Source organism: Gavia stellata, chromosome 3, assembly GCF_030936135.1.
Source record: "Gavia stellata isolate bGavSte3 chromosome 3, bGavSte3.hap2, whole genome shotgun sequence".
Classification (NCBI taxonomy): domain Eukaryota; kingdom Metazoa; phylum Chordata; class Aves; order Gaviiformes; family Gaviidae; genus Gavia; species Gavia stellata.
In genome coordinates this window covers 37352546-37375260 of record NC_082596.1, presented here as the reverse complement: position 1 = coordinate 37375260, position 22715 = coordinate 37352546, and the positions used below count along the sequence as shown (strand labels likewise).

The 22715-nt window shown below is 40.9% G+C and overlaps 1 protein-coding gene across 1 annotated transcript in view; it reads right to left on the bottom strand.

Moving 5' to 3' along the window:
- Positions 1-22715, bottom strand: part of SLCO5A1 (solute carrier organic anion transporter family member 5A1) — a 76735-nt gene that overhangs the window by 17269 nt on the left and 36751 nt on the right. Inside the window, exons 3-5 of the mRNA XM_059815489.1 lie at positions 16044-16267; positions 8240-8404; positions 2605-2803 (exon numbers count right to left, since the gene is read on the bottom strand). Of these exons, the coding sequence (XP_059671472.1) occupies positions 2605-2803; positions 8240-8404; positions 16044-16267 (588 nt within the window). The remainder of the gene's footprint in view (positions 1-2604; positions 2804-8239; positions 8405-16043; positions 16268-22715) is intronic.

The following is a 22715-nucleotide window of genomic DNA, read 5'->3' as shown; positions in this document are numbered from 1 at the left end:
TTCGCTGAGTACTGATATGCACATACTTCTGTTAACTAAATCCCAGCTTATCCTTCTCCTCTGTGCTGGTTTATGGCTCAGTTCATCAAAGAAAAAAACCTACTTTTTAAATGTAAAATAAAAGAACAGTAGAACTGAACATGTTTGTCCAGAGAAGATTCTCCTGCAGAGCATGTCTACACTGCTCAACACAGCTGAGATCTCTGGGCTGCTGCCAGCGCAGGTAGCTCAGACATCAGACCTGGCATAGCCATGTTAAAGTAGAGCATCATGCAAGACATTTACTCTGAACCAAGTAGCTGTACTGCTTCTCCTATCTGATCCAGCCTGTTGAACTGGCTTTGATGTTCATAATGCTGCACTGCATTGGAACTAGAGAATGAAGTATGTGTTTTATTAAACCTCAAAATGAAAGCATGCTTTTTTGTTACATGAACAATAACATTCTTTGATGTCTGAGTTAAAGAGTTGCCTACCAAGTAAATGATTTGAAACTCTCAAATGATTGACCATGAGGATTAAGAGAATGTTTATCATGTCAGATATTCAAGGTGAATTTATGTGTAGTGCTGCTTCTTTATTATCATTTTGATAATAAATTTGGATTTGATCTCTGCACTAAAAAAATCATACAGGGCTGGGGCTGTAAACCCCTGAACCTCGCTTTATAACATGCTGGTAATTCTCAATTTCTGATGACATTACAGTCTAAGCATACTGACTTTTATACTGATTTCAAAGACTTGCTATACCTCAACACTTTCAAGAATTTTGCCATTACCATCTCTCACCTCTTTTCTCAATAAGAACAATTACATGAACGTGGTAAAGAAGTAATGCTACTGCAGACTTTCAGAGCAGCTGCGAATAGATGCCTATTTCAATTCATGCTATGTATTTAATGCAAATGTTATTACTTACTGCAAAAAAAAATTAGATACTCTTACAATTCCAGTGTGAAGGATATGTGTTACATAGCTATACTTTGCTTTGTCTTCAATTTAGAAATAGATTTAAAATAAATAGCACTTTTTCACATACAGAAAACCACAGCCTTCTCATTAGCCAGGCAGGGACATTCTGACTAGTTCAATTAATTGCTATCTGAAACTTATTTCTAAGCCCTAATAATTTTTATTTCTTCATCTATGCCCACGAGCTGTCACAAACATCAATAGAAGGTGGAACTTCAAAGCATTCCACCCCCTTCCCATCCCCATCCTCTCCTTCTTCAGCCCACTATGCTCAGATGAGGATATATCACCATGCTACTCCCCTCTACAGTCAGCCCCTCAGCACCAAGCTTCAAGTCTAGGTATCAGGAACAAAAAGAAGTAAACGAGCTTGCCATCACCTCATGACTTTCAGTTGCTGGTTTTCCTTGCACTAGGATTAGGGTTTGACAGCAATATAGCAACACCCAGCAACACGCAAAGCAAAATATTCTCTGTGTAAACGGTGCCTATTTTCTTCCTCCATTGCTTCCCATTTTTCCTCTTTGTTTTTCAGTTGGCTTGCTCACTGACCCACTGTAGTTCTTTTTTTCCCAGTTTGATCATCCCTTTTCCTGCTCTGTACTTCTACACCATCTTCCAAACCTCAAAATGTTAAGAGTCCAGAGCTGAGCCTTAAAAGCAAGTATTCAAATGGATCTGATATCCAGTACCTGGCCATAAATAAAAGGCAGACGTTGTCTCAGATATAAAAGCAAAGGGAAAAACATTGCTTCAGGCCAGTTTGCACTCTTCAAATGCTTACTCTGTTCCTTGTGCTTAAGCTACACGAAGAAGACAATTTTGGGGAAAAGCTAATGTACAAAATAAGAAAGCAAATAAAAGCTCATGATCAGGCTTCTGCAGAATTACTTTCCAGTAAAACACTTTCTCACAACTTTTACCACACTGTGTTCCTTCCAAATATCCCTCATTTTTTTAAAAAGCCCTTCCATACATTTCTTAATGTCACAGCTTAAATCCCTCACTTCCAATACCTTCCTACATCCACACCTTCTTTTTCATGACAGCCTTCTTCATTCTCAATATATCTTTAAGGGTTATGATCTAGTTGCTGTCTTGATGATGATCCAGCAAGCGCTGCAGGGCCTTCATACAACTAATAAGGGGTTCAGAAGCGGCACACACCACTAATGTCGATAGCACACGCCCAAGTGATTCCTCTCAAATAGGGACTGTAGACCTAAGACACTATTATGGTGATAATAAACAAACCTATTCAGAAATAATCTTTATAATCCCTTTAGTATTTTCACAATTTTCATGAGCAGAAAAGAAAACATTTTGAAACACCAACTAAACGCTGAGCAATCTACAGAGGATATTATTCTTATTTTCCTGTAAAAATCACTGAAGTCCATTCTAACGCATTTTCCCATCCCTCGAAAAGGTGAGTTATTACATATACTTCATAATAAACTAGTTGTAAAACCGAAGGGCCACATAGCATGTGTTTATATCACAATACTCACGGAATTCTCATTTGAACATGTGGCTTCTTCAGTACCTCAGCCATCAGCATTTTTTACATTTCTTTATCAGGCTTATTGGAAAAAGCTCGTTTTGCCACAGATGATTCCAAGATACTTACCCAGTCGTGTAAGGTATATTTATTCCCCCCAGATTAATGCTTTCACATCCAACAATGAAGAGAGTTGAAAAGCACAGCAGAGATACACCACTGCAGATCATAGCCAACTTTGCAGACTCTCTCGCACCAAGCTTCAGTTTTTTTATAATGTAGCCGCCTAGGACAATACCAACACCAGCACTCGGGACAATAATCACACCTGCCAAGAAGAAATTCAAGCAACATTAAAACAGGACCTACAGAAATTGAATAAAACATAAATATTTGTTTCACTCCTTAATTAGATGACTGCAAATGCTGTACTATGATCTCCATTGTCCGCTAGCAAACTGCGTCAGACTTTTCAAATCTCTGGAGTGTTGTCAAAGAATTAATAAAAGCCTCCTTATGATATTACCAGAAGCCAAAGCACTATAAGAGAACTATTGTACTTACAAGCAGAAACATTGCTTTGTATTTATTTTAGAATGGAGAGAAGGGAAACACATTGCTCCAGTTTAATTACTGAAAATTTGAAGAAATCCAGATTTGGACATGAATCTTCCTCTTCCCACTCTCACAATTAATTCCAGGGAAGCACAAGTGTTAATCCCAGGCAGGCCCCCAGAAGCCTGCCCACCTGGGAGCGCGTGCATGAGCTTGGCTGCAAATTCTGCCTTCTGGATGCTTCACTCAAGTTGAATAGCACTTTCTTACATCGGCAGCCCCATTCATCTCAGCACAGCCACGTGGAGTGTAAACTGATCAAACACGATGAAAGAAATGAAGATACTAGAATTAGTGTTAGGATAAGTTTAAGACACAAAAGACGTGCCTATGAAATTTCTGTCGCTCTGATGCTGCAGTTATAAGGTGGCGGTTCAGCAACATGTCACTGGGCTGTCCTCACTTCCCAGGGCCTGAGGTGGTGGTGTCAATGAATGTCTTGCACTTCTTAGCTTCCCTTGGCTTTTGCTTCTCACTGACATGTGAGAAGGTCTTTAAATAAGGTCTTTGCTATTAAAGATGCATTCCACATAAATATGGAATTTTTTTGGCAGCTGCATCTAGGCAGAAGGAGCTAAACTTTATAATCCAAACTCTTAAAGATGTTGGTCTTCTTTTTAAAGAAGCCAGTAAGACTATCACTTGCAAATATCTTTAATATTATTGCAAAGCATTCTCATTCTCAGCTGATTTGTCTAAAGGTGAAGGGTACATTACATTTATCAAAATGTTGAGATAGTGAAAGTAAAAATAAAAGGTAAAAATAGTTGCCACCTTAATTATACTGCCATCACCAATCACATTATAAAACAAAATGTCATTCCATGAGGAAGATTCTTAATAATAACCCTTCACAGACTCAAAACCAGTCTTTCTCATAAGAGCAGAATTTAAATGTATAAGTCCTTCTAGGAGAATTAAATTATTTTCACAAAGTTCAAAGCTGTTACCTCTCTCGAACTGTTATATCTCTTACTTTCAATGACTGAATATGGACGAGGGAAAGAAATAATGCAAATCCTTTCACTTGCACTGAAAATGTTCTCTCTGGGTGAAAATGGTAACTCAGCCATCTGAGTCTACCACGCATGCCCTGCTCTATGAAATCTGTGTCAGAGAAGCCCACATCCACACTGAAGGCAGACTGGGATCACTTGCAAAGCCTTCTAAAACACCCCTGTCAAGTGAACAAATTCCATGGACCAAACCCATGGCTACATCAGTTATATGAACTAAGGATCTAGCCCAAGGTAAGGGCTTACTGACAATAAATTAACCTCAGCATTCTTCCTTCCATCTTATAGCTTAGCTTTGAGTTCTTAACCTCTTTTGGACCTGAATTTACCTTTTCTTATTCTCCTGAGGACATGTATATGGGAAAAACGTTTCACTAGAACTGAGACTGTGCGTGTCTACACCTAGTAACTTGTCAAAACTGAGCACGTAAATATTTTGTGAGGCATTAGGTTAGTGGTTCTTCCATTAGTGAGTTACACTGCGCTGCTGTTTTCATCCATCCTCTGCCACACCATGAAGATCAGAACATAAAAAATGAGGAGACAAACATGAGGAAATTGCCTACCGAGGCTCACTCTCATTCAGGAGGATGGAAAGGTAAAGGAAAGCCTACACAGAAGAAGTATAAAGACCAATTCCTCCATGCAAACTGAAGATGGAGATGGAGAAATTCTCTCTGGGAGGAACAGGAAGAGCACAAGCAGATTTTGCTGTTTGTGGTGAAGGCAGCAGAGAGAAGTGCTCATTCCCTCCTGCGTGTCAGGAAGCCTGACAGGCTCGTTTGCCCCAAGTACAAGCTCTTCATCCTTATGCCCCTCTCTTTCCACAGGGGATGTGAAATCAGAAGTGATTTACTGTCAAAGAAACACAGCTACTACAGTGCACTTCCAGACGAGCTTCCAGGGCAAAGCAAAGCATGTATGTCTAATCAGGACATGCATTTTTCTTTTTCAAAGGCATTTAGAGGAATAAAGCTTAAGATGTGATACTAAGCCGCGGCACTGCACTCTCCTTCATTTTATAATGACAGTTGGGCTTACAGGAACTGTGCGTGCGCCAAATACACTCCTGGGTACAGTGCTCCAAGGCGATATCGGCTTTCAGTCAGCAATTTTCAAGCTCTATCCTTTTGGCTGTTGTCAGGATGCTGCAGCACTTGAGGCTTTTCACAGTGGCAAAAGATGATCTTAACAGCTACTAATAGTCTGGGAACAGAAAACTGCAACATCTGCTAAGCGGCCTACACTAAGGGAATACCGTGGAGATTTTCAAACCAATTCTCTCTCAGATACATATTATACCTTTTCTAAAACTAAAGGTAGATCCAATGTGTTTGTACACCAGAGCGGTGCTTTATAACATATAGTGTGCAGTTCTTCCAATTACAAATTGTTTCAATTGTAACTCTCTTTCTCACAAGTCAATCTGCTAGGAAAGCACCTGAAAGTTTAACCTGGACTTGTCTAAGATGTATCTGGTAACCTAGAGTCAAAGTCCATTTTTTTTGGACTTGAGAAAGGCTGAACGTCAAATGCCACCTGCTCTGCACGCAACAAAAATTCCAAACAAGACAAGACTGCAGCACAAGCTGCACAAGTTCAAGACATGAAGTTTGGCACAGGGCATTTTTGCTGATGATTAATGCCAGGTTTGTTTAAAAATAGAAACAAACTGAGACTTAACTAAAGAATCGCTGCTTATGAATTGAGATGGAAAATGATGAATAAAAAATTTACATCAGTCACATGGAGAGATTCATCAAGCACATGTACTCAGCTGGAATACTGTGTTCAGTTTTGGGCCCCTCACTACAAGAAGGACATTGAGGTGCTGGAGCGTGTCCAGAGAAGGGCAACAAAGCTGGTGAGGGGTCTGGAGCACAAGTCTTCTGAGGAGCGGCTGAGGGAACTGGGGTTGTTTAGCCTGGAGAAGAGGAGGCTGAGGGGAGATCTTATCGCTCTCTACAATTACCTGAAAGGGGGTTGCAGAGAGGTGGGTGTTGGTCTCTTCTCCCAAGTGACTAGTGACAGGACTAGAGGAAATGGCCTCAAGTTGCACCAGGGGAGGTTCAGGCTGGATATTAGGAAAAAGTTCTTTACTGAGAGAGTGGTAACACAGTGGAACAGGCTGCCCAGGGAGGTAGTGGAGTCACCATCACTGGAGGTATTCAAGGAGCGTGTGGATGTGGCATTGTGGCACGTGGCTTGATGGGCATGGTGCTGTGTGGTGGGTGGTTTTTTTGTGTGGTGGTTTTCGTGTGTGGGTGGGTTTTTTTGTGTGTGGGGTGGTTTTTTTTTTGTAATGGTTGGACTTGATGATCTTACAGGTCTTTTCCAACCTTAGTGATTCTGTGATATGAAGTATAGATGTAGAATATAAATACCATGTAAGTCCTCCTCTTGCTAACCAGAAGTTTGTAAACTGGAGATGTCTTTTACTAGATTGGCCAAAGCAATCTAATACAGAATCTCCAAGTTTCCTTTTTCCATTTTTCCTACAAAAATAATTTATAAAATTAGTAACAATTGTTGACTTTAATGCTAAGTTTAGGAGCTGGGGTTGTGGAAGCAGTGCTCACTTGTCCGTGTTGCACATCCAACCTGAGTTATTTCATCTTCTTCTTCTTCTGGTTCATTATAATAGTCTTTATCAAGCTATTTATAACAGGGAAAACAACACATGTTAATAGCTTCACACCCTGGATAGGATCACATCATTTTTTCCTCTTTTAATGTACTGACTGTTGAATATTTTGTCTGGCAGAAATGTTTCTGGTTTATTCTGAGAATGAAGCAAGTTACAGTGTAGCAATCCCATCAAGACTCATTACAGCAAAACTCCTATGCGCGCGTAGCTACCCTAAGCTTCAGATAGAATCATGGTCCCATCAATCAATGTTTCCTCCTTATATACAGAACACAGGGATGTCATGCCCTGAAGAAAATCTCACCCCAGCAAGCTCTCAAACAGAAGTCACCACATGGTGCTTCTCTGATGTTTCTCCTCAACACTCTAGAAAGACTCCTCGCCTTTCTTCCAGCCACTGCAGGTACAAATTATTCCCACGTGAGGTCTCTATATCTTTGTCTCTCTTTCCTCTACCACTTTTTGTCTTTTCCTTGACTGATGCCCGTGGGCAGCTTCACCCCGTACTTCACCCCAGTTCCCACAACTCCCTATCCACTCCATCACTCCTTCTCAGGCACAATATCTGGAAGTATGGGGGAGCAAAGAACTAACCTGTCTAGCAATTAGCAGCTGTTCTATATGGGAAGCACTATAGAGAAGGCAGAAAGATGCTTGTAAGTGCAAAAGAAGAAAGAAGTATTGAGACAAGTGTCTTTGAGGCAGCTAGGACAGAAGAGAGATGATCTGCATGACACGGGCCCCAATTCTGCACAACACTTTGGCCCCTTTCCCTAGGGAAGTTCCCATCTCTCCCTCCCGCAGAGCAGTACGAAGCTTAAAATTTTGTGGTTTGCAGATCTGTTAGAAGTTGGACTTGGCTGCACATTACCAAGGCAGCAGGGGAAGTGCCACACCTGCAAAAGAGAGGCCTCAGACCTGCAATGGCAGGTGGGAGAGGATTTGGGGAGCTCTCCCGGCTAGACTAGATCATTGTGCGCTCAATGTTAATAAGTAAAGAAGCAGAAGACCACCAGCCTGGAGGGGAGAGATAACTGAAGGATGGGACAGATAAACAACTCGTCACTGGGGAAAAAAGCAAGAGTAGGATATTTTAGATATTTTAAAGATCAAAGAGGAAGTAAAATTCACAGAAAATAAGAACAGCTTTAAAATATCTTTTAAAGCACACAAATCACAGTAATGCCTAAGGATTTTCTAGCTTGCTTTTGTTGCGTTTTCCCCCTTGAAGACCATTAACATATTATAAAATCTGTCTAGCCTTATGTAAAAAACCCCAGCTCTTTAACAATATAAATGGGTTCACATTTTACTAAACACATATAGCAAACATCAAAAAACGGCCTGAATATCTAACCAAATGCACAAAGCTGGATCCAATCATCTGTTCTAACAAGCATGTTTTTAGTTCATTCCTGTATTGATTCATCTCATTAGTCAAAGAAAGCCAAGCCTTTCAACATTACACTACGTGGCAATGCCTTACCAGTGTAGATGCTGGCATTAGAAGCTGGGATGCCAAACTGTGACTCGATGAACTTGGGAATGAAGGTAATAAAAGCTGTGACAATGGCACTCTCAGCTGTGTATGACAAACTCACAAAAAGGAATGTCATGTTGCTTAAGATCCTGACAGCTGCTCTTGGAAGCTCTATAAAATGACAAAAATGACAAACGAACGTTATAAATAATGATCGAGAAACAAAAGCAAACTGAAGCAAAACGAATTGATTCTCTTTGAGATGGACTGGCAATAATGGCTCGCTAGCATCTGGCTACATTTGCTAAGCAGAAGGGAGAGTGCATATTTGGGATTGCAACCTTTGCTGTTTGCTCTTACCCTATCTCACTACATCGCCCCGGGGCTGCAGTCCCACTTTTCACAAATGAAACTGAGGTCTGGTTTAACAAAAGCGTCTGAAGAAATAGGGTCTACATAGTAACAGCAGAAAGGAAAGAAAAGCAGCAACAAAATGTAGCAATTTTGGAATTATTCTGCTGTCTTATTTTGAATTTTTCTACAAGATAACTCATATCATACTGCTGAATTGACAGTACTGAGTTTTGCACTCCACAGGAGGAAAACAGATCACATACTGCCCCTGTAACTCTCTGCTTAAAGGACCATGCTTGGAAAGCTGGGATAATAACACTATAATTTGAAAAGGGAATCAAAAGCTTTTTAATTAAACATTTTTCTACATGATTTACAAGTATTTGCAATAGATGCAGACAAAGCATACTGAAAAAATTATGTCAATTATATCAATGAATCTCAATATACCTTACATACAACTCATTAAATATTCTCAGAAGGGATAAAACAATCAATTAAAAATCAGAGCACATCATTAACTTTAATTGAAAAAGTATTCATAGATGTTGCAATTATCCTCAAATCAAATATCAAAACCCCATGAAATTCAGCACTGTAGTTAAAAGAAACACTTAAATACTTTTAATTCAGTCCTGTAGTAACGTCAAATTATCATCACAAGATGATGATAACTCTATTCAACACTTAATTTTTTCAGATTAGATAGTGTGATTTTAAACTTTTTTTTTTCCTTGGGGCTTCCACCAAGGACAGATTTTCTGTTCAGGTATTATATCTAACCTACTATGGTTTGGGTTTTTTAATTTGCTTTTCACTTCATACAGAAATTTAACACTGCTTGAATCAAAGCCCATTGAATTCAATGACAAGAGCGCCCATTAGAAATACATGTTGAGTAAGAACTCGTGAGTGAGAATTTTATTGATGTTAAAAGTTGTCAAGTCAAAAATCTGTCTCACTTTCTCCATTGACTCCAGTAGGTTATCTGTATAAAAGCAAACAGAATTTAGACTCTCGTCATGTCAAAACTTGTCAGGCTGCAAATTAGCATCTGAGTTGCCTGACTGCATCCAGTCTTAGCTTATGCCAGTCATCAAAATTGATACTGAATTCATTATGAGTACAGGATTTATAATTTTGATGTAGCCAAATGCTCTCTTGCCGCCTCTATGAAGAAGCATATTAAATGTTAAATACAAAATTTGATGGAAATAAGTAATGAATAAATCATATTAAGAAGCACTCATATATTTGAATCTTAATGTTTTTTACAACCTACAGCTTTTTTTAAAAAAAATGTGACACTGTTTGCAATAGAAGAACAGAAAGAAACAAGGTAACAGGAGTATGAGACCATATAATATCAGCATGAATATATGGAAACTGTAATGCGACTGTACACCTTCAGAAACTACATTACAGTAGCAAGTACAAAGATAAAATAGTTTCAGCATTTATTGGCAAATATGCTGCATGTTCAAAATACAGCTGATCAAAATTTATCTCATTGTTCAAAAGGAAATTAAAGAGAGAAAAAAATGAAAAATCTGCAACACCATCGTATGTCAGCCCTCAAACTTCATCACCTTTGGCTTTGTGTCTATTTTTGGGTTGGCTGGGGTTGGGTTGAGTTGGGTTGGGTTGGCTGGGGTTGGGTTGGGTTGGGTTGGGTTGGGTTAGCTGATGGGGGCTTAGATGCAAAAAGAAACCAAAGGGCAAGAGCCAAGATTCTCTAACCCAGCTTTTGCAAAGCCTCTCATGGGGCTAGATGACACAGTTTAAGAAAACAGCTGCCATAGGGCTGCAGCGGGGCAGCTGTAGCAGGATATCCCTGGGGACAAGGTGCAGGATTGAGTGCTTCTCCCCCTGCAACAGAGGCAAGCGGTTATGACCGCGCTGCTGCTGCTGCTGCTGTGAGAAAGGAGTCAGGAAACAGAAAAAGGGGGTGCCAGGGTCAGTCCTGCTGGAAACTGAGCTATTTGGTGGCACCTGCTCACCTGTGTGAAAACATGGGGAAGAAAATAGTAAGAGAGTAACTTTCAGAAGGCTGGACATGACAGAGAAAAGTAATCATTTTATTAGGATGATGAACTAAGTGCTCTTTGTAGAAATGAACTGGAAGTCCTTGGCCAAGAGCTGAGTCCAAGATCTTTGCTAAATCCACTATTTTAAGGGGCCTGGTCCAAATACAATAATACCTGGTAAAGTTTAGGTCTTCCTGGTAAAACTGCTTCAGGAAAATGTCTGATTTAGAATTTTCAATCTAAAGATACTGAAGAACTAATTAGGTAAAGAACTGCAGAGCTAATAAACATTTTGCTCTCGTGTTTGGATGTAGAACTGTACTTTCTGTTGACTCCTACTTGCATCCCATCTGAGCACTCAGTCTAAAGGCCATTATTAATTTCAAAACAAATTAGTATTTTCAAATTGGATTTCTACTGATAAATAGATAAAACTCAGTGTCTTGGAATAAGCACAAGTTCTCTTACACTCGTCTGAAGGATTCTTCAGGGAACAGCTCTGCTGATTACTGTCATTTTTGGCATGAAATAGAACAGAGATTATTCCTGCATGCTGCACTAATACATACCACCTGGAGCAGCTGAGGGTTGAAGCTCTTTGTGACTTACAAAGAGCAACTGCCTGGCATGCAAGGAAAAGTTGCTATATAGTAAGAAATTTGAAAATAAAAATACATATTCAGAACTAGGTTTTCCCTGATTTCCTCTTATGATTATAGTCAAATCCTGTGTGACAGAATCTGTATTACACTTCTGAATTTCAAAACATATGACAAAAAGGCACTGTAAGTATCTCATATCTTTCAACCACACTAATTCTAGTAAAAAGAAAGAATGCTAAAAACTTTAAGGGTCCTTTGTACTACATAATCAATCATGCATTCAAAACATTTCAATGTCACGTTATATTTGTGTGACTCGCCATAGGCCTAGGCTTTGATTTCAAGGCCATTATTAAACCTGTCAGGTTCTGATTTTGAGGAGGTCTTCAAAAAATATCTGTGTTTGCAAGTGTGCATCAGAAACTTGCAGTGAGAACTTGCAGTGTCCCTCATCCTGTCATTTGAACAAATAAATCTCTATCGATTACATTCCTAAAACTGAAACGGTCTTTTAGGATGGCTGCAAACATTTTTACTCTTCTGTGCAGTAATTCAAATCTTAAACATCCTCGTCTTCTTTCTTACTTTTTTTTTTTTTTAATAACCTAATATGTAACTAAGGGTAAATTGAAACCTGCCTTGCTGGACTGGTTTGCTAGTCTACTGGCAATTTTCTTCCCTTCACGGTCTTTGACAATATTTTTTCTCTAGTCAATATGCATCTTCTTTCACTAGTGTGCTTGATTCATGGTAAGGGAAAAGTGTAAGAAAAATCTGCAAGCAATACAAATATTCATAAATACTGCTCTAAGCCAAACTCTTAAAAGCACTGTAATCAGAATTTCAATAAAAACTTAATTTAATATATTTTCTTTTATCCCTGTTCCTGTGCCTCTAGTCCAAGGCGGTGCAATGAATACAACCAGGGGAATAAACCATCCCAGTCCACAGCACTGTCCTCTTGCAGTCCACCAGCAAAGCCCCTTGTAAGAGTGACGCAGATACTAGCCAAAGGACCTCCTTTCTGCTGGTGCTCCAAGACTGGACAGCACTATCCAAATCTGCAGCTTTGAAGGAGGCTGCCTCCACACCGAGGTCTCGGGGCAGCTTCTGCTCTCGTGCAGTACAAGGCAGAGCCAAGATTTGAGACAGAATTTCTGGTTTGTTTATCAGAACAGAAATGAGCATTTTCAGTCACACACGACTACTTCAAATATATTCTGCACGGAGCTAATCACTGAATTCTAGAATAATATTTTGTCATGTATTTCATTTCATTATCTACTCACATACCATTTAAACAACCTCATTCAACTCGATTCCTCAAGCATTTTCAGGACGTGCCTTAAGTACTTGGGTGTTGGCCAGACTGTTGAACAGCCCCTACTACCCCATCAAGAGTAGGGAGGTTCGGAGCGAGCTTGATCTGATTATTACTTTTGTTAACTTGATTTAGAGCAGATCCTCAAGGCTCCAGCTAACGCTGCTCATCACTGCACGGGGCCATGCCAACCTTTTCTATTTTGAGCTCTTCAAGATGGCCTAAGAAAGGGCGAGGGGGGAGCAACTCACTCAAGGTCACTGTCACAGCAGGATCTCCAGCCCATGGTCTCTGATACTTGCAGTGCTCACCAAGCACCCTTGCACACAGACCACTGTCTCCTCCTCCTCTTCCAATCCCTGCCAACTGATCTTCAGGTACTGCAAAAACTCCAGTCCGGCTCCTGTGATGAGGGAGCATTTCAGTGGACTTACCCTACAGCCATGAGCCCCTCAGGAGTTTCTTTTACCTTTGCTGATGCCCTGATAAGCATTATTATCCTGTCTCCATCCCCGGCAGGGACTGACTGGGAAGGGCATACAACAGCTGGTAGACGTGAAAAGGCAGACAGGAATATTCCACATTTAAGAAAGGGCTGTACATAGGGACAAAACTCAAAACGTTAAAAAGAAAACCAAAGACTACAAAATAAGTGTAATTAATGAGCATCCTTCAGATTAGATCAGTACCTTTTAGGTAATATGTACACTAGTTTTCCTTACACTGCTCCTTGATCCAATTGCACAGTAAGTTTCATTATAGTGGTAAGTAAAAGGTACTGCAGATACAACTTCCATGGCACAAAACCCTAAGGGTATCCATGTAATAAATGAAAACAGTGGTTTTGTCTGCTCAGGTTCATGATTTATCTGCATGTATGGGATTGAACCATGGCTTCTTCATTATAAATCTCCTCTAGCTCATGTTATCTACACTACCTCTATTTCTCCCAATAAACTACATTCAATTTTCTTCCTCCTGTGACCTATTTAATGTTTTATTTAATACTTTTGATACCTGCATCAGAAGCAATCTCCCTCTCACATTGTTTACTTGCAACATAAATAGGGAAAGACTGAATTCCAAGCCCTTGCATGTTGAAACATGAGAAAAAGCAAAGATGTATCTGTATTTTTATCTGATCCCAGCTCTACCAGGAGCCAAAATAAAGCTCAGGTCACTGAAGTTGGAGGTTTGCAGCCAGAGCCAGTTTTGGTTTATTTCTTCAGCCTATACTGGCAGCCATTGCAGAAACAAGGACCCTGGCCCTCTCCTGTTGTGCCTTTTGAATTCCTTTTCATTCGTCTAGAGAACTGACCTACCTGAAATTAGGACAAGTTACAGCAGGACAAGAATAATTTTGCCAGCCTTCCCAGGTATGACAACATCATATCAGAAGATCAAAACAAACAGCTTCTTCCCTGAGACTTTCCTTGCCAAAGCTGCACAGATTTTACAGATTTAATGGCACTGACCTCTGTCATGGCAGACTACAACATCACTGATATTTATTAGTATAGAAGAGAAGATGTGACCCACTAAATAATCAGGCTCTGGGCTACTGCCTAAATGGAGTTTCTGCCTATCGTGCTATAAAAAGATCAAGCCCTGAAATTCAATGGGAAGTATAAAATGTACATTGCATCTTGGAAGAACCAAGGCTAAATGACTTAGACACATGTGATACTTTTTTCCGTCCCATTATAAATGAAATTACCTCAACTGAGAAGCTTGAGGCATGATCTCATTCCATAAAGCCCACTTAAACTTGAAAAATAATTAAATGATAGTGCATTCCTGCTGCAGGCCCTCTTTGCTAGGGTAAATGACACCTAATGGGAAAGCTATTATCAGCTTATAGCAAAACACTTTTCTCTGCATTATCTCAACTTGCTTGGTATCTTTCTGACATGTGGAATACAATGCTACTTTTCACTCTTCCATGTGGTGAAGTTTCTCCTCTAGAGAAAATAGAAAGTTTTGTATATGAGAAGCTCTAATTTAGTGGCTCCGCAAACATATTAATATAGGATTTTGTAGAAGGTATGGTACACACTTAGGCAGATATATATAAAAAAATATACGCTAAAATGAGATATACTGTAGTTTTCATTTCTGTGAAAAAAAGTACTAGGAAACATTATCCTAAGAGTATACTTGTTTTCTGTATATCTGCTGTGTCTATAGTGATACAACATGACCTGGAAGGTGAAATTACGCACAGAAACAGAGAACAGCAAACAGCATCAGCAAACTCATGCAGACACAGAGTTTGCCTGAATACCTGTATCTTTTCCAGGCAGACCTACAGGACAAAGCAGTCCCTCTGCTGTGACATTGCCTGCAATGATTAGGAAGGAGCCCAGCAAAGACTGAACTCCCCTCTCCCTCTTCCCTAAGTTAGTGCGAAAACCTTGACAGGAGTAGCCCTGAACTACTTTTGCTAATCAGAGGCCAGTAGGCTTGAAGGCCAAAAAAACCCACAACCAGCTTTATGGATTTAGGAGGAAACATTATGTACGTGGACTCACAAATATGGGGAATAGAGAGTCTTCAAAGAAGGAAGTAGACAACATGCTTTTCTTGCTTCTCCATCACTTTTTTAACTACTTTGCAAACACAGGGAGAATGTGGTTCTGAAAGATTGCAGGTTTACCTTGCTTGCTCTGTGCCTTGATTAAGATGCTGGTTTGTAAGCTAGTAAAATCACTACAAGTAAATTCTGGTCTCCTGTTTTTTCTTTACTTCCATAGAAATTAACAGTAATGTTAGGTACCCTGAGAGTACAGATGTAAATGGAATGTAGAGCAAATCAATACGCATGTGGGCAAACATTACTTAGAATTACACTGGTTTTAGTCTAAAACAGCACACTGGTTTTGCTAAGCCTTGCCTACTCAATATAAAGAGTGATCGTAAATGTGCCATTAAAAAAATCTGCCAATCATTATATCTTGGACTGATACCCAATGAAAAAGTAACACTGATGTTCATGTCAACAAACAAACACTTGAAGTTTTGAGTTCACATTACATCTTATGGTACAAAAGACATTTCATGGTTTCTCTTAGTTCCATTGCATTCATCAGGCTACCACAAAATGGCACAACCAGCATTTGTATCATGGAATCCAAGGAGGACACAACAGCATTGACAACACAATGGCATTAAGGCACATTCATTCTTGTCCTGTACTATTCAATATTATGACACTGTTAATCCTATATTGTCAAATGTATATGCTTCACATAGTAATTAATCCATTTTTAACAACATTGCCCATCTTCCCACAGCATTTTATCAGTGATTACTACTTACAGTGATTACTACTTACTGTTAAACCATTAGTTTTCATATTAATGGTTTACTTCTTGACTGTGTATTAAAATCTCCATAGCAAAACATAGTATTAAATACAGGATGTCAAAACTCTGCCTTCAATTACAAATCCTAGATGACCCTGTATACAAAACTTAAAGCGTTTAAAAATTAAAAACAAATTTCACCTTTAACATTCTTTCCAAATCCCATAGAGGCAGGAACTGCACTGTCTGCTTGCATTTTGCTATTTGTTTTCTCTTTCATGACTTCATCATCACTTGAAACATCATCAGAGTTCATCTTTTTCTTTTTCTTTTTTTTATGTCGAGGAGGGAGCTTTTTCGGAAAGGTAAACATGGGAAATATCACAAGGAGCATTGCAATGGCACAAAGGAGAAATCCACTCCACCTAATGCCAGGAGACAGGAACAGAAATGAAAGCCAACACATTACATGAAGTAAAAAAACCAAAGTGATCATTACAGGTTGTACTGGCTGGAAAGACAGATTTGCAAAATATGGAACACTGACATTAAAAGACTGGAGTGGGGGAGAGCCTTCACTGCACTAAAACACTTAATTAGAAGATGTTTCTGTTGGCTTGTCTACTGATAAAGGTATTTATCTAGAACCCACCAAATATTATGAAATAGGGTCAGCTTTGAGTTCCTGTAAATCTTCACTTTTGGTAATTATTCAGTATCGAGTGCTGAGAAGTAGATACTCACTTTTACTTTGCCTTTCTTGGATAATTCCCAGCAAAGCAATACAGTATTCCTCTGGAGAACATGAAAAAAGTTATCCATGGCATGAGAAGACAAAATGTCCAGGTGGATACACCACGACTAAATACGTTCTGCTTTCCAGTGCCTACCTCTCACTGCCCTGACTGTCCAATTCTCTCCCTTCCCAATGAAGAGCTCCCAAAGCCTGATTGTAAACAACTGATGTGTTGCAGTTGACACCAGGGTTTATGCCTAAAACTTTGCAGCTCTGTTCTGTGACCACAACCTGAAATATCCTTTCACAAAGGATTCCCTCTTCTCTCCCTTTGTCTTATAAGAGCGGGATATAAACAACCCTTGGCTCACACGGAATGACTTGGGGCATGCCCACAGAAGAGGCAGTGTACAGGATGCCAGAAAAGAGCCCTTCAGACTGCAGGCCTACAGTTATCCTCCCTGAGGCCAAGAAGCTTAATGAACTTTACCACAGCAACACAGATGGGCAAAAGGGCCTTACTAGAAAGTACTCTAGAGTTAACCTTCTGCAGTCAGAAGGCTGATAGTAGAGTATCAGATAACGTAATTTCTCTTCTAAGTTCATCTTGCAATGAAACACTACAGGGAAACATGGATAAACTCACAGAGATGCTTCCATAAAGAAGGACAACCTCAAAACTCACCCACAGAGTTCTTCCCATGTATTGAAAGTGGAATTCTCACTATATACTAATCTAATTGTTCTGGCAAGGTTTTGGTAGTGGGGCGGGGGCTGCAGGGATGCTTCTGTGAGAAGACACCATGAGCTGCCCCTATGTCGGACAGAGCCAACTCCAGCCAGCTCCAAAACAGATCCACCACTGCCCAAAGCTGAGCCCATCAGCGTTGCTGGTGGCACCTCTGTGGTAACTTATTTAAGAAAGGGTAAAAACCACTGCACTAGCTGTGTGAGAAGAGTGAGAAAATGTGAGAGAAAGCCCTGCAGACACCAAGGTGAGAGAAGGAGGAGGGGGAGGAGGTGCTCCAGGTGCCGGAGCAGAAAGTCCCTTGCAGCCCTTGGTGAAGACCATAGTGAGGCAGGTTGTTCCCCTGCAGCCCTTGGAGGGCCATGATGGAGCAGGTATCCACCCTGCAGCCCATGGAGAGCCCGTGCTGGAGCAGGCTCCTGGCAGGAACTGCGGCCCATGGAGAGGAGCCCACACAGGAGCAGGTTTTCTGTCAGGACCTGTGACCCTGTGGGGGACCCACGCTGGAGCAGTCTCTTCCTGAAGGACTGCACCCTATGGAAAGGACCCATGCTGCAGCAGTTAATGAAAGACTGTCTCCCATGGGAGGGACCCCACACTGAAGCAGGAGAAGAGTGTGAGGAGGAAGGAGCGGCAGAGATGAAGTGTTATGAACTGACCACAACCCCCATTCCCCATCCCTCTGCACCACTCAGGGTGGAGGAGGCAGAAGAGCGGGGAGTGAAGTTGAGCCTTGGAAGAAGGGAGGGGTGGACAGAAAGTGTTTGTAGTTTTGGTTTTAATTCTTACTATCCTACTCTGTTATTAATTGGCAATAAGTTAATTTCCTTAAGTCAAGTCTGTTTTGCCCATGATAATAATTGGTGAGTGTTCTCCCTGTCCTTATCTTGACCCATGAGCTTTTCATCACATTTTCTCCCCGTCCTGCTGAGGAGCGGGAGTGAGAGAGCAGCCTGGTGGGCACTCAGCCGCCAGCCAAGGTCAACCCACCACACTAATCCACACTAGTGTTTGGAAGTTTCAGTGAAGTCAATCACGTTACTGCAATATCAAACCATGACAATGAAAGACTGAAGCTCTTTGCTTTCAAATCACAGTTTACAGAAGCGTGGTGGGCTGACCCTGGCTAGATGCCAGGTGCCCACCAAAGCTGCTCTATCACTCCCCCTCCTCAGCAGGACAGGGGAGGGAAAATATAATGGAAAGGTTTGTGGGTCAAGATAAGGACAGGGAGATCACTAAGCAGTTACTGTCATGGGCAAAACAGACTCGACTTGGGGAAAATGAATTTAATTTATTGCCAATCAAATCAGAGTAGGGTAATGAGAAAATAAAAAACAAATCTTAAATCACCTTCCCCCCACCCCTCCCTTCTTCCTGGGCTTAACTTTACTCCCGAATTCTCTACCTCCTCCCCGCAAAGCGATGCAGGGGGACAGGGAATAGGGGTTACAGTCAGTTCATCACACCTTGTCTCTGCCGCTCCTTCCTCCTCAGGGGGAGGACTCCTTATACTCTTTCCCTGCTTCAGCATGGGGTCCCTCCCACAAGAGGCGGTTGTCCACGAACTTTTCCAGTGTGAGTCCTTCCCACAGGCTACAGTTCTTCAGGAACTGTTCCAGCATGGGTCCCTTCCAGGAACAGACTGCTCCAGCGTGGGTCCCCCGCAAGGTCACAAGTCCTGCCAGCAATCCTGCTCCAGCGTGGGCTCCTCTCTCCACGGCTCCACAGGTCCTGCCAGCAATCCTGCTCCAGCATAGGCTTCCCAAGGGGTCAGAGTCTCCTTCGAGCATCCACCTGCTCCTGCGTGGGGTCCTCCATGGGCTGCAGGTGGATATCTGCTCCACCGTGGACCTCCATGGACTGGATGGGGACAGCCTGCCTCACCATGGTCTTCACCATGGTCTGCAGGGGAATCTCTGCTCTGGTGCCTGGAGCACCTCCTCCCCCTCCTTCTTCACTGACCTTGGTGTCTGCAGAGTTGTTTCTCTCACATACCCTCACTCTTCTCTTCTGACTGCTGCTGGTGTTGCACAGGTGTTTTTTTTCCCCTTTCTTAAATCTGTTATCCCAGAGGTGCTGCCACCATCGCTGATGGGCTCAGCCTTGGCCAGCGGTGGGTCTGTCTTGGGGCCGGCTGGCATTGGCTCTATCGGGCATAGGGGAAGCTTCTAGCAGCTTCTCACAGAAGCCACCCCCGCTACCAAAACCTTGCCATGCAAATCCAATACAAGAACAATTTTTACATTTTTTGTACATCTTTTACACTTAAAAAAGGAAGCTACAACAGAAAGCTACTAATTATGTTTTTGTTCAAACTTTAAACATTTAAAAGTGTTGAGTAGACAGCACTACTTGCACAAGAAACAAAAACATTTGTCCTCATATTTGTAATGCAAAGGTATTGTAAACTGTATTTTTAAATGAAGGCAATTCATACGCATATGTAATGGTTTGTGTGGTAAATGGTTCTGCAAGAGCAAACACCGAAAAGCCATGTGTAAGGCCATTTTTGTTAGAAAGATTGTACGGGAATCAAGGCAAATCTAAGTGACTGAAAGTTTTGACTAGTTTTGATTTTATATAAACAGAAAATCCTCCATTCATTCATTTTAGCTGATAACATACATGGATTAGAAAGCAGACTTTTAGGAGGATTAGTCAGCACTATCAGACAGGGAATAAATCGGTAGACTGTATAAAAAATGTAGTAACATCCCTTTCAGGATCCCAAAGGCAGAAGCTGCAAAGGCACTGATCAAAGAAACAATCTGTGGCAATAATATGCAGAAATCTGAAACGGCCCACGCAGCAGGAAACAGCAAAGGAGACAGGGGCCTGTGATGTAGCACGAGATGAAATTCAAACCCAAAGAGACCATTATGGTAGCATACCGAGTGCTGAAGATGTCACAAATGCAGCACTGGATGCAATTATCTGCACCGTCTACACTTCACGTCTTCCTGGAGAAATATCAAAGAATTGAGAAACACACAAAAGACAGTATCAAAAATAATGACACCTACAATGGGAAATGAGAGGTCAGAACAGGATCTGTATTAATTAAAAAGCCCTTGATTTTCTGTCTTCTAAAGTCAAAGAAAATATGCAGGAGAATCCCTCAAAGGCATCTGCACAAGCCCTAGGACCTCAATAAATCTAAGGAAGGACCAGACAGTGCTGGAGGAATTCCTTTAAACTTCTTGTGTCAAACGCTGATGAAAGACTATGTGGGAAGATCCAAGTATTAAACAGATTCAGAACTAGGCAAACACTCAGAAAAGTGTCAGCAAAAGAAAATTTGATTCAAAGCACCTGACAGACCGCCAAGGGCTACTCCACAACTAATGAAATCCCTCCCTATATAGCACATTAACAGTTCTCAAAGACAACAACATGATGGATGATTTCTAACAGATATCCCTACAGTTACCACATTTGAATAAAAAGCAGTTTTAAACATTTGATGGGCTGGCATAGACAGCTGGACTGTAATTTAGCCCAGAGCACTTAGAGAAAGTCCAGGTGTGCAAAACACAGGAGCGCAAACCCAAATTCTGTGAAACTCAAGGAAGAATCAGATCAGAAATAACCCTGAGAAATAACGACTTGCTTTGTTTATCAAGTTTCACAAAAGATAAACCAAGTTACCTGTCCTGCATATATGCAATGTACCTCTTAGAAAGGAACAGAGTGAAAAATAGGCTTTACTGTAATTTTTTTTGCCATATATCATAGTTGCTGTACTTACTATTTTGTCTGTAATCATTACCTCCTTTAATAATGGAATTTTTCCACTGGGTCCCTGCGATGTTACGTTAGAAACCTTACAGCTATAATAGAGGAAAGATGAGACTCAAAGACACTAATTTACTTCAAAGGAGACAAGGCTGAGAAATCTCAAATAAGACTGCCCATTAACTTATCTCAACCGCACCCTACTTTTAAAAAGCATGTCAGCTGAAGTAAATGCTAGAGTACTCTTATATTTCAAATTGTTAGATTACATAAATAAAAATAAACTTGGTTACGTGGCACTTCCCTCCAAGGAGAAAATGTCATGGTCCCAGAAAATAGATTTCAGTGGAATGAAAGTCTACACTTCCAGAGCTCTCTGCAACCGGGCAGTCAGTGAGCAGTAAGGGACAAAGGACCAATCCTTACACCGTAAGAGTCTTCATTTTAACAGGTAGAAAAGCTTCAGAAAGAGAAAAGAGAATGAGCCGCAGATGCTATGAACATCACCGAACTTTCAGGAGAGGCCACCAGATTGTGAAACAAATTACCAGTGATCTGATACCAGGGGATACTTTTTAGAAATTAAAGAGGGAAAAAATTGAGAGAGCCAAAAATGAAAAAGTAATTCAAGGACCTGGAACACCCTTCAGGGAAAGCCAGTCTCTACAGATTTAATCAACATGATGGAAAAAGGAAACTGAAAGACTTTTACTTTTCTATGCTGGCTAGAATACGACTCGTCTGCCGAGATCCTATGACAGCCGATTTCCTGCCCTTGCTTCAGTTATATTTGCATCACTTCTGCTGGCACCCCTGTGCAAAATTGAAATCACTGAGATACTTTGTTCAGGTGACATTAAACTTTGGAGATACATAAAATGCATTTAGCAATTTGACATAAAATCTTCCAAATGCCCAAACTAGGCTCTTTTCCCTATTTTGCTCGCAAGGCCTGGTACCATAGATGTTCTGAAAGCCTGCCCACGGAAATGGTTGTAAGAGGTGACCTCTCACAACTCTTGCCATGGAGCTCAGTGGTTACAGCATTCCTATAGGATGCTGGGGATCCATCCCTGGCACTGGCCATCCATCCCTGCGACTCACTCATTTGCGTGAGGATAGTTAAACTTGTAATTCATGAGCAAGGACAGGCATTTTTTTGCCTGATCTCTCTGATGCATTTGGCTGTGACAACATTGCACATATATCCAAGCTAGCTTTAAACGAGCAGTAGTGGCCGTCCATCTGCTGCGGCACAGAGCTTGGTGCAAACAGCCCGAGAAGCAGCAAACTGATGTGTCTGTGCTGCTTTGGTTATTTTACCTTCACCTGAGCTGTTTAAGTTAAAACTCACACAGATATGCCCACACTACAAGGCAGCTACATTAGTGGTTGTATTATAGATAAAGTCAAAAGTAAAGCTTACCCCACATTTGTATACCCCCACTGATTTCAATTATTAAACATATTTATGCACCAGTTCACGATTTCTATTGAAAAGTACCAAGCAGATGCTGACTACCAGTTCTGACGTGTCCTTAAAAACATGAGTTTTACGAAGAATGCATAATATTTTGCTTTGATTTCTAATCTTTTATTCAAGAATAGTCAAAGCACGTTTTTAACATTGCAGCACATTCATATGACAAAT